Source organism: Populus euphratica, unplaced genomic scaffold, assembly GCF_000495115.2.
Source record: "Populus euphratica unplaced genomic scaffold, PopEup_1.0 scaffold1064.1, whole genome shotgun sequence".
Lineage (NCBI taxonomy): Eukaryota > Viridiplantae > Streptophyta > Magnoliopsida > Malpighiales > Salicaceae > Populus > Populus euphratica.
This window is the reverse complement of record NW_011500922.1, coordinates 19,282-32,271: the sequence shown is the minus strand read 5'-3', so window position 1 is coordinate 32,271 and position 12,990 is coordinate 19,282. Positions and strand designations below refer to the sequence as shown.

At 30.7% G+C, this 12,990-nt stretch overlaps 1 protein-coding gene across 1 annotated transcript; it reads left to right on the top strand.

Moving 5' to 3' along the window:
- The first annotated feature begins 3,630 nt into the window (after window positions 1-3,630).
- DEG8 (Trypsin family protein with PDZ domain-containing protein) lies at window positions 3,631-9,136 on the top strand. The gene is made up of 12 exons (XM_011014309.1): window positions 3,631-3,641; window positions 4,389-4,471; window positions 4,589-4,687; window positions 4,859-4,925; window positions 5,345-5,420; window positions 5,543-5,609; window positions 5,905-6,122; window positions 6,665-6,732; window positions 7,042-7,121; window positions 8,249-8,335; window positions 8,464-8,571; window positions 8,815-9,136. Exons 3-12 carry the CDS (start codon window positions 4,679-4,681, stop codon window positions 8,938-8,940), a joined length of 906 nt encoding a protein of 301 aa, XP_011012611.1. The 5' UTR covers window positions 3,631-3,641; window positions 4,389-4,471; window positions 4,589-4,678; the 3' UTR covers window positions 8,941-9,136.
- Window positions 9,137-12,990: the final 3,854 nt, after the last annotated feature.

Here is a 12,990-nt window from a genome sequence, read left to right as displayed (position 1 = left end):
AAAAATTTATTAAAGAAAAAAAATAGTATTCAAAATAATAAGGACAAAATTTAATAAAAAAATTGAAGGAAAATAAAATATAAAGGAAATTTAATTTTCAAAATTATCTAAAAAAATAGTAATAAAAAAATGAGGAACAAATTTGATAGATAAATAAATTAAAAGGTGATGAAATTTAAAAATATATAATTTAATAAATTATATAAAATAAAAAAATAGTAATAAAAAAAAACATGAACTAAAATTGAAGTAAAAATAAATTCAAGAGCTATTTTAAAAATTTAAAGTGTTAAACATCAAAATTAGGGTGAAGAAAAATTAAACAAAAAGGTAATTGACATCAACGAAAGGTTAGAAATCAATATTAAAAATTTATCTAGGGATGGAAGGCTACTGAGACAATTCGAATGCTGCTCGAAATGCCATTATTTATCCACAAAACACCCCCTTAGGCGTTGCCTAATTAAAATGGACAAATCACATTCGTTGTCACATTTAATGCATGCTCTAGCCACCAAAGAGCCATATGTTGTGGAAATTGTGGCTGAGAGGATCTTAGTAAGAATTCTCACTATCCCAGTGAGTTGTTAGAGATCTAAAGACATTGATGGAGCGTTTGATATAGGAAAGTCTATAACCTCTAATGTCTTGAAGTATTTGGATTCTTTGTTATGGAAAGAACTAGATAGTTAAAAAAAAAGTGAACTGAACAGACTTTTGTTCAAACTCTTAAAGATGACACCACCGATGAATTCTAGAAAAAACTGTAAGAGATACTAGGCCTTTTGCATGGCTAAGTGATAGGCTTTGGAGTTGTTGAAAAAGAGTCCAACTAGTGATTAACGCTAGCTTGCAAAATAGTTTTCTATGTGGTACAATAAACCATTTAATGCTCAAGTCAAAACGGGTGTAGGAGAGATGTTGTCATGAAGGATTTGTATAGTGTATTTGAGTGTTTATGGTTGTTTGTAAGAAATAGCGAAAAAGATGAAGGTTGGAACATCAGAGTATAAAAGAATATGCATACGTACCTTGTGGTTCATAGACGTATATTTATATATATGAACTATGTCCACTTATTGGTGATAAAGTGATAAAGGTAGAAAAAAACAAATGGGAGGCTATAAGTCATAGGTAAAAGAGCAATCATTTAGATTTATAAACCCTAATAAATGTAGCTATGTTTCCATAGTAAAATGCATTTTCATATAGATGGTTATTGAACCTAAACACGATTAACATAAAAGCTATTATTTTATAAATCTAATTATGACAAAATAATATAAATACATAATATATATTAGTTCACTAAGGTTGGCCTACTTGAGTCCAATTAAAAAATGATCTTGGATTTCAACGTAGCTTACACTAGCCTGGTTTGGGCATACTTGCCCTAGCCTAACTAGGAGAAGGCAAAAGATGATATATGTTAAGGTATGTTATATCTTTTAAAACACACTGAAGGGTGAGGAGACCTTATTCCTAATCATTTATCTAATAATTAGGCTTTGATGATAATGAAATAAGCAAAAGTTATTTTTTTTTAACTTATAGAAGACCTAACAAATAAAAAACATTAAAATAAATACATTTAGTATTATTGATGATACTTATAACAGATGCATTTCATTGACAACTTGAGATATTTTACAAGAAAAAAACCAGTTAAATTAAAAATAAAGGTTATTTATTGAAAAAATAGAAAAACAAAATTGTGGTTCTTTTACCTATAAGAATCAAGCTTCTTTGTGTTTTAGAAGCTTGATAACAAGTTTAGTACTCCTGGTAGGAATTGAATCCATAATCTCTTAATAATAATCAAGCTAGAAAGTAGATTTTTTAAAAAATAAATTCTAAAAAAATAAATTATGTTTTGATATTTAATAGTTTTATAAAAAAATAAGTTGAAAAATATTTTCTAATTTTTTATTATGTTATGAAAAATAAGCTGAAAAATAGCTTATTAATGTTTTATTTTTTTAATTTTATTAAAATAATAAGAAATAAATCTTACAAATTAAAATGTTAAATAAGAATGTTAAAACCAGTAAAAAATTAAATGAGGATTGATCAATTGAAATTTCTTTTGTTTGTATGGAAAATCTAAAATAAAATAAATAAAAATAAAAATAATAAAGATAAAATCTAATAGATAAAAAATTAAAAGATGATGAAATTAAAATAATAATAATTATAATTTCATAAATTATTTTAAATAAAATAAATAACAATCAAAAGAATGAGAATCAAATTTGATAGATAAAAAATTTAAATTTAAAAAATGATAAGATAAAAGTAAATAATAATCATAAAAATAAAGATCAAAATTAATATAAAAATCAAATTTTAAGGGATGAACTTTAAAAAAAATTCAAACAAAACATATAACAATTAAAAGTTTAAGGATCACATTTGATATTAATTAACAAATAATATGATATTTTTAAATTTTTCATAACTTTAAAAAAATATTTTCTGTCTAAAATAAAAGAAATTGTTTTTAAAAAATTAAGTTAATTTTTTTATCAGAAAGTGGTTTTTATTGACCAATTTTTTTAATATTAAATAAATATAAAAAAATTTAAAAATTAATTTTTTAAAAATTATTTTTAAGAAAACAATTACATCCTAGGAGGACAGGAATTGCTCAAATTAAAAATATAGATAGATACATTCCTATATATTTCATTTTGTTTATCACTTTAACATATGGGTAATTTTCCATGTTATTTCGTTGTTGCTTTCTTTTATTGAAACATAGAATAATGCAACAAGGAGGTAAGATGAAAGGTTTTGATTTAGAAAAAGGAAGGCACTTTTTGAATAAAACGACTAAATTAGGGTTAACCAATGCCGGTAAGGTTAAAGGATTATTCAAATAGTTTTTATTTTTCAGGGACTATTGAATTTTTTACAAAATAAAGTACTTCTAGAATTAACCCAAAGCCACTAATTGTGTTGGTGTCCACTCAACCCTTATCTGCCTGCCTCGCCTCTGCTCTCACACTCCTACTCTAAAACCATTTGTTTGATTTCTCTGAAAATAGCTTGCTTTTAAGACCTACAGGACTGGACTCATATCTGACTATCTTTTTTTATTACATTACATAGAAATTAAAAGCAAATGTTGTTAGCATGCAATCGTTGTTGGTCACTACGAAAAAACTGTTGTGGAATAATCATTAACAACATTAATGATGTCCCAAGACACGACAACTACTCTTTGTTTTTGAGTCGCCGGAAGCTCTTGTCCTCCTCCATCTCTTTATCATCTGATGACGACGTTGTTTCTTCCTACCCCATCTCCATTTCCAGGTTCTCTATCCAATTACGAAGTTTTTTTTACTGGGTTTATGACTAAATAGCCAAATTTTCGTGTTTTTGTCCCTTTCTGTGTGCCCTTGTTTTAGTTCTAGTTTTGGATGTTCATTTTTTTTACGTTCTTATAATACTGCAATAAAATTATTAATTATAGTGCTCTATTTTTGGTTTGTTGCTTGTTTGATGGTGTTTATAGGAGGAGTGTAGCATATGGAACCAAAAATTTGCTTCCAAGTAATATGCAAATATAGTCCTACTGCAACAAGGAGGGTGTTGCTAGCTAGTTTTTTCATGTTTCTGGGTTATCATCCCCCTTCAAGGTACTTATCAGGTCGGCATCATCAATTAAGCCTTCTAATTTTAGCACTGATATTATTTAGTTATAATCCGATTCATTTCTGTTCCGAAACAAAAACAAATTATTGTATTTATTTGTTGAAGAAGCTTTTTTGGTAAAAAGATTAGGGAATTAAATCTGATCAAAACTGTTCGCTTCTTGAAATTTAATTCACGTAGTGACCTTCGAGTTCTTTTTTGATGAAGTTAATTAACCTGACGTTAACTTGTCAATGAAAGTGTATGTAGCTTGTGCACTGTTGATTATGTGCCTTGGTATTAGAGAGTAGCCACAAACACAGGGACATGGGTTTCTCTGTAAATCTCAAAAATATGTATATATACCTTTACTTATCTAGACATCATAAATGGGATTATATTCTATGTAGATTAAATTGCCTGTTCTTTATAACATGTTAAGAAGAAATGCAATAATCCCTAGCTGATAGTGAAATTGTCATTTGGTGGCTCTAATAGACATGGCACACACTCAATACATGATGCTGGATACATGTTATGTTGAATTTCATCCTTCGTTTCTAGCTGAATTCAAAGTCAAAGGCACACATTTCTTGTTGTTTAAGAAATACAAGATCTGTGTAATTTGGTGCAAGATCATAATTAATCTTCTATTCCATCATACTAGTCATTTGTTACTTCATACTTGGGGGAAAGTGATTGTGGTTCGCAGTGCTTTGCTTCTGACCCTGGAATAAATTGTTGATATCCAGCCCAAGCATTAGGAGATCCATCTGTGACAATTGAACAAGTAACTCCTCCTGTTTTTACTTCGGGTGCACTCTTCCCTGCCGAGGTTCAACTTTAAACTCTATTAGCTTGTTCTTAGTTTTGGCATCAGGTCATTGATTGCTACATTTCACATTCTTATATCTTAATGCTAATATAGGTTCCTATCATGTCTTATTGGCAGGAAAGAATTGTTCAACTGTTTGAAAAGAACACTTACTCTGTTGTCAACATTTTTGACGTAACATTGCGCCCACAACTAAATGTAACTGGGATGGTTGAGGTACTTCAGCACCATATTCTTGTTTTTTTTTTTATTCATTCTTTAAAACAAGCAAAATCTGATGTGGCCATGATGTCTTCTTCCTACTAAAACACGAGCTGGTTTCATCTATCATGCAATACTCCTATATGCATTATGAACTTGCATAATTCATGTTATGCCTGATTGCAGATACCTGAAGGGAATGGTTCTGGGGTGGTTTGGGATGAACAGGGACACATTGTGACGAATTATCACGGTAAGACCTATAGCAGGAGTTTGAAAATCAAAAGTTTGCAGTGGAAGACACAAATGGAATTTGTGTTCAGAATGTGGTCTATTGCGTGAGATTACATAATAAATTCTATATGTTCTGATTTTTGTGGAATAACTTTTTGTTTTTCTTGGTGTTTTTTTCCTCATCAAGCCCTGTTACTGAACCAAATGCTGCAGTGAGGTTTTTCTTGGGAAACTCATTAGAGTCATCTGCATGTCTTTGTTGTTCTCCATTTTGAGGGCTTTCTTGTTTGAAGTATGAAAAAGGAGTTTAATGTAGTATATAATTTGGCCTGCTGAGCAATAAATATTTAGAATTATTTAGATGCATGAATCCTTTAACACTGTTGGAGATCTGTAAAATTTGAATTTAATTGTATCTTTTTTTCCTGTGATGCCTAGTGATAGGAAATGCCCTTTCAAGAAATCCAAGCCCTGGGCAAGTTGTTGCGCGAGTTAATATTCTTGCATCAGAAGGGTGAGATTTACAGTGACCTTAGCCTATACTGGTAAACTGAACTGCTGTCAAGTGAATTATTTTGATAATAATTTATGATTATTACTGCACTAATGTTTTTCATTTTCTATGGTTTTCAAAAGGTTACAAAAAAACTTTGAGGGTAAGTTGGTTGGTGCTGACCGGACAAAGGACCTTGCTGTCTTGAAGGTACATTTTATAGCCCCATGCCTGTTCTTCTATTCTCTTAAAATCACACTCTTAACTAAGTTTTCCTATGCTGCACTAACTCTGCCTTTTTTATGGCAGTTTTAGCTGTCATTTAGTCCAATTGTTTACCGTGCATAATGCATGTACTTGACAAGTTATCTATGCAAGGCATTATAGTTTTGTTTCTATGTTATTGTGCTGCATAGAGTAGCTGGCTGATGCAGTTTTTATTTTGTAGATATACTTGTATGGTGTTTTGTTTATAACATTTCTGTCAATAACTTTGTGATGCTAGGTAGAAGCATCTGAAGATCTGTTAAAGCCAATTAAGGTGGGGCAATCTTCCTCTCTGAGAGTTGGCCAGCAGTGTCTAGCAATTGGAAATCCATTTGGCTTTGATCACACTCTCACTGTTGGGGTTATTAGTGGACTGAATCGAGACATTTCCAGTCAAACTGGAGTTACAATTGGTGGTGGAATTCAAACAGATGCAGCCATCAATCCTGGGAATAGGTTAGTCTGGGGCTCACTATAATTGCGAAGTACTCAATGTTAACTAAAGCTCATGAACCATGGTACTTCTAAGAAGGTGGAATATCCTTCTGGGAATTCATAACCTCTGCCAATGCAACTTGAACCCCCTAATACATATTGTTGAATCCTTTTGGGAATTCATAACCTCTGCCAATGCAACTTGAACCCCCTAATACATATTGTTGAGATATTCTTTGTTGTCATGGTATGCATTTTGTCAGCACATAACAGGAAAATATCTAACTGCCAAATTTTAAGGCACATATCCAACCAATGCATATATTAGAAATGTTTATAAAATTTAATTTCATGAATTGGAGTAATACAAAACTTAAAATATATAGGCTTCCTCGCCCTCATGTTCCAAGTTCTGAAGAATTGTTTTTATTCCATCGCCAAGTTCCATGTCCTTCTTGTCCTTGATATCTTAAACTATTTATTTAAATGATTTTCTATGCATCAGTGATGCATAACCATTTCCACTCTGGCTGTTGCTTTACATATGTATGTTAATGTGACAGCGGAGGTCCACTGTTGGATTCTAAAGGAAATCTAATTGGCATTAATACAGCAATATTTACTCGGACAGGTATCTTCCATTGTATCTTTTATTCAATGATTGTTTTTTTTTTTTTTTGGGAACAGCTTTATTCAATGATTAGGTAGCACAATTGTCTTTGCCACAACTCTTCTCAGTCAAATTATTTGAAGAGATGGTAAATTCTGAAAATTGATTGCACAATATTGGTCAGTGCATTTCACTTATGTAGGTATGATTGTATATAAGTTTCTGTTGGAAGACATGACTGAAGTAGTTGTAGAGGTAACTCAGAGAAGAATATGCTTATGATAACCTTGAACTTTCTACTTGGTTTTCATTGCTGGTTTTGTTATGCAGGGACCTCAGCTGGTGTAGGGTTTGCCATCCCATCTTCAACAGTGCTCAAGATTGCACTGCAGTTAATCCAATTTAGTAAAGTAAGTTGTTTACTGGTAGATTCTTCTTTTTCTTTTTTCTTTTTTCTTTTTTCTTTTTTAGGTTGAAGAGAGATACTTCATTCAATATCAAGAAGAGTTGGAGGTTTGGCTTCTAACACTAAAGCAAGACAAGATTCATCCCCACTGATAGCATGATCAATTGGGGCTCTTTAAAGTGCAGCCCCTTAACATGCTCTGAATAAACAAATTGATATTTACAACATTGGAAAACTTTAGCTAATTAAGCAGCATCACGAAGAGCCATATGGATTTCCTTTCTACCCATGGCCTCAAAATTTGGATTATCAATCACACTCTAAGCATCCCCTTCAAATTCCACTTTTCTAAAGACTATTCACATCATAACCAACAGCCTCTCCAAGTGCCAAGGCTTTGATGTTGGAGGATCTGTAGCTCCCCTTCAAACACCTTACTGTAACCCCGTTACCTTCTGAATCATGAGACAATTTCTATACCCCCCCTGTTTCTGCTGTTTGTTAATTGCTCCATCAAAGTTGATCATAACCACCCCATTCATGGGAGCTTTCCACACTAGTTCCCTGTTGCAGTTCAGATTTTGGTCTCAAACATGCTCTCTCATTTTCCTCGAGTAGAATGTCATCATACTCGTGCTTCTATAATTCCTAGTATTTGGCTAGATGACAATACTTAGTCATTAAAGCTCAGGTCATTTTTGGCTTTCCATGACAAACATAGAAGGCAAGGTAGCTCCATCATGTCTTTCTCCATCTTCCCGTCCTTAATGCACTGCTTTAGGCTCTTCCACCATTCTGCAAATGAGATCCCTGCCAATTCATCCACTCTAGGTTGCGATGGAGAAATAAGCCAAGCCTTCCTTGCTCTTGGCCATTCTAGTTGCTTTTCAAGCATATTTTTCCCTTGGATCATGTAAGCATGGAGCATAATGATATTTTTTATTTTGTTGTTAGATATATTCAATGTGACATTTCAGTCTTGTTTGTTCTATGCAAGCATTGTTTGGGAAGGATCCAGATTAACATTTTTCATGCCTCAGCATCTGGATTTTGTTTCACCATCACCTGCTAATGTCCCAAAAATGGCTACTTCTTTATTGTAATCCATGTATTATTTCTTAACCTTTTTAGGTTGTCCGAGCTGGTTTGAATGTTGATATTGCTCCTGATCTGATAGCAAATCAACTTAATGTTCGAAATGGAGCTCTTATCTTGCAGGTATTGTTTTGGAATTTGGTGTTCATGCTTCCATTAATTAGTAAATTCTCTTTGCACATATGATCCTTATGTATATTAACATTTTTCTGATAATTTCAATTTTCCTGATTTACTTTATGCTTTGGTAGGTTCCTGGAAATAGTCTTGCAGCCAAGGCTGGATTGGTACCTACCACAAGAGGTTTTGCTGGAAACATTGTACTTGGGGACATTATTGTTGGTGTGGACAACAAAACTGTGAGCTCTCTCTTGCTGCATGATTATCTCATTTTTTATGGATTACAAATTGGGGACATTGTACACAGAGTAGCCAAGTGTTCTCATCGCAAACCTTAGCAGCTGGGAAAATGAGAGTTTGTCAACATAAAATGGGTGGCATTTATGAAAGAAATGGAATAAAATACTTTGTGTTGATGGGCAGTTAATGCTTAGGCTTTGATATGGAAAAGGTCCACTGAACTTTTATGCTTTCTTCAACAGGTTAAAAACAAAGCAGGATTAGACAAAGTGCTGGATGATTATAATGTGGGAGATAGAGTACTGTTGATAATTCAAAGGGGCAGTGAGGATCTTGAGGTGCCTATAATTCTAGAGGAGAAGAGTTAAAAGACAGGAAGATGCATGTATCAATGAGATATTTTTATTGTTACACATTTCCAAATTGTTAGAAAGGCAAAACAATTTGCATGAGTGCGAATACGAGGACAGAAATTGGGGAGGGGTGGGGATTTCGGAATTAGGGGAAGGCCATTTTTTGTTTTATAGACCAAGACCCTCTTTGATGTGGGTTTTTTTCGGTGTTTGTCTCAAAGAATAGAATTTTACAACTTAATATTGAAGATCTAAGTTAATTATGTAAGTATTAGATTTAATTATGTAATTTTAAATTTATATTATAAAATTACATTAATATTAATATAATTAAATTCATTTTCACATGAATAAAAATAATCAAATAATTAAAACAACTTAATATAAAGCAACTAAGAATACTTTGTTAAATTCATAAATTGAAACTCTTGAATGATAGAATATTTTTTTGATATTTTTAGTTTATAATAATGAAATATTTAAGTTTGATTTATTGATTATTCATTTCCCCAATTTTTTTTGTAGTCTATCTTGTATAATTAATTGTATAATGTCTCTATTAACTATATGTTAATTGCCAATAACCTTTTATTTTTTGAGGTTTTTTTCATGATTTTACATTTATAAAAATTATTGCTATTTTTTTTGGTATTTTTGGTTTATAGAGTTAAAATTACAAGCTTAGTTGCTTGTCTATTACATGTAGAGTTATCAATTTTTGATATTGATTTTTGGTATTTTTGGTTTATAGAGTTAAAATTACAAGCTTATTTGCTTGTCTATTACCTATAGAGTTATCGATTATTGTTATATCATTTACATAGTTATTGTTTATAGACTTTTAAGGTTTGAAATGTTTTGAGAATTTAATAAAATTACAAGGAAATGATTTAAGTTTAAATTATTAATTATTCATTTTCTCAATCTTTTCTTGTAGCCTATCTTATATAGTCAATTATATGATATCTCTATTAACTATATATTAATTGCCAACAACTTCTTATTTTTCAAAATTATTTTTATGATCTCACATTCATAAAAGTTATTGCTATCTTTTAATTAAATGAATTGTGGCACTTGATTCCTATTTGCACGTGTTTTATTTGCACCTATTTTATTTTATATGTGAGAGTAACTTTTATTTTCTAAGTTTTCTTTTATTGTATAATATTTATTTATTTATTATAATTTTTATAGTATAACACTTATCCAAAAAAAAAATGGTCATTAGTTAATGCAAACTAATGGGTATTCTTAATTAATAGGTATGTTAAGAATCAAATTTTAAATTTTACATTAAATATGTCTTAATAATTTCTGGTAAACATGCATGAATGATAATGATGGACACCATTTTTAAAATGAATTTGAATTTTTATTATGATTGATTTTTTTTAAAATACTTTCATTCGCATATTTGTTTGCTCATCTTTTTTATAGACTCACTTTTCGAGAATTGTTTTCTATTATTGTTTTACTTATTAGAAGAGATCTTTCTCTTTCTTCCAAGCTCTTACTATGGTAAAAGTCTTGTTAGGATTTCACAAATCTCATCCTTTATTTCTTCAATCTTTACTAATGATAACAATTCTAATTGTACTTTATTTTCTTGTATAAAATTATGTTTCTAAATGGTTTGCACATGTTTCAAATGCCTTAATGTCTAAATGCGCAATCTTAAACTTCAATTCTAAAGCTACAATTTTTGATACAAAGTTGAGGGAATACAACCATTTGTGTGAATCCAATCCCCACTAAGATATTATATAGCTTAGACCTATATCCATAATAATGAACATTGTTCGAGCAGCCAAGGAACCCACTTTTACATTGACTCTTACCAGTCCTTTAGCTTGTAAGATTTCTCTAAATAATTCACTTATCACAACCTTGATTGGTGTTAAGTCCTCAACTATTCTTCATTAATGATTCTATTAGTTTCCTTTAACCTTTGCTTAAGGTGTGCAAATCTCTCTTCTCATAACATATATGCCTTTTTCCTCTTCCTTTCTAACTTTATTTCCTAAAAAGTTAGTTCTTTATATTTTGTTCCAACAAGAAAGTCGACTAACTTGTCTTTCTCTTTTAAACTTCATGGTAATTTTAGTTTTTTTGGTGCAATAATTTAAAAGAATTAATTTGACACTCCCACTATGTTCATCAATTGTTTAATGCGGGTTCTATAAAGTATGCCTCAACTAAGAGAACTTTGCAACTTAAAATTATAATTTCAAGTTAATTAGTTTGAATTTTGGATTTAGTCCTAGATTTACTCATGTAATTTCAAATTTGTATTATAAAGTCACATGAGTATCAATATGATTAAACCCACTTTCATATAAATAGTAGTTCAACTGAAGAAGTAATCAAATAATTAAAAAAACTTGAATGTAAAGTCAACTCAATAACTTAGGAAAGGAATACTTACATTCATAGGTGATCTATATTCTATCTACATCCACGAATTGGAATTCCTAGATAATGGAACATCTTTTTGGTATTTTTGGTTTTAGGAGTTGAAGCTGCAAGTTTACTGATTACAAATGAAATTGTAAGCCTACTTGACAATCACCTATAGAGTCATCAATTATTGTTCCATTGCCTATAGACTATCACCTCTAAATTATCGTCTGCTGACTTAAGGTTTAAAAGGTCACAAGAACTTGATTAAAATGCAATAAAGTGATTTGAGTTTAAGTTGTTGTTGATTGTTGATTTCCTCAATCTTCCTTAAACCTAACTTATATAGTCAGTTGTATAATCCTTCTATTAACTGTTTGTCAAATGCTAATAACCTCTTATCTTTTAGGGCTATTTCCATGATTTCACGTTCACAAAAGTTGTTGCTACCTTTTAATTACATGGCTTGTTACACATACTTCCTATACACAGTTCTTTCTTTTATGTATGACAGTAACCCTTATCTTCTAAGTTTCTTCTTATCATATAATATCTTTTTATTTTCCACATATTTTTATAGTATAACAGACCCATAGAGGTTCACTATTAAAAAGAAAAAAAAGAGTTATGGTGGCATTTGTTTTTAAATGTGCTTTGCTTCTAATATGTAAACAACTTGCATAATTCACTCATCGTCGGTAGCCGTGGTTCCAATTTTGTGCCACTAGATTCATGAACAAATAAATGGGACAAGCAAGCTATCTATTCAAATGTGCCAAAAACAATTATCATCTTGTTAGAATATTCTGATTCTTTTTTTCTATAATGATTCTTGTCGTTCCTAGTACCAATGTATATGGTACGATAGCTTGATTGTAGGCTCAATATTATTGATTCATTACTATATATGTACATGTACATTTCCATTGAAAGTAAGAATAAAAAAAATATTCTTCTTGATATTTGATTTCAAGTTAGTATTAAAGCTATCAAAAGGTTCTCTTCTTTTTGTATTATGATCAAACACGAACATGAGCAAGTGACTCTTAAGCATCTGGTAACAAACTTGGTCCCATTATTATTCAATTCGAATGTTCCTCTTTTAATGCAAGGATTTTACTTAATAAGACAAACTATGATATGTGGTCTCAAATCATTGAAAAACATATTGTTGAGAAGGAGAAACTCTCCTTCATTCATGGGAATTCACAAGCACCTATAGAAAAAGATGATGGATATGATAGGTGGTATTCAAATAATCAAAAAGTCAAAAGATGGTTGTTGATGTCTTATGTCCCCAAAAATTATGAAGCGATATCTTCACTTACCCACAACTTGTGATATTTGGAAAGCTCTCTCTAAAGCCTTTTATGATGGAACAAACGGGTTACAAGTTTTTGTTTTAAATAAAAAGGCTTTCTTTGCCAAACAAAGGGGTAGAGCACTTTATGTGTATTATAGAGAATTGATTGAAATTTTTAGCGAGTTGGATGATTAGTACTTAAAAGTGCATTTTTATCATGATTTTATATCATCATTTTGCACTTGAAGTATCAATAACTCCTTAACTAAAATATGTTTTATAATAATGTATCTAATAATATAAGATACCTATAAATTGTGGTAAATGTCTATTTTTAATGAAGGCCTATCACATAAATGAAA

What these genes read in the sequence shown, in the direction of transcription:
- DEG8 (XM_011014309.1), top strand. An exon ending in AATATTCTTGCATCAGAAGG is followed by an intron (nt 5,421 to 5,542) that starts GTGAGATTTACA and finishes GGTTTTCAAAAG; the next exon opens with GTTACAAAAAAACTTTGAGG. An exon ending in AGTTAATCCAATTTAGTAAA is followed by an intron (nt 7,122 to 8,248) that starts GTAAGTTGTTTA and finishes TAACCTTTTTAG; the next exon opens with GTTGTCCGAGCTGGTTTGAA.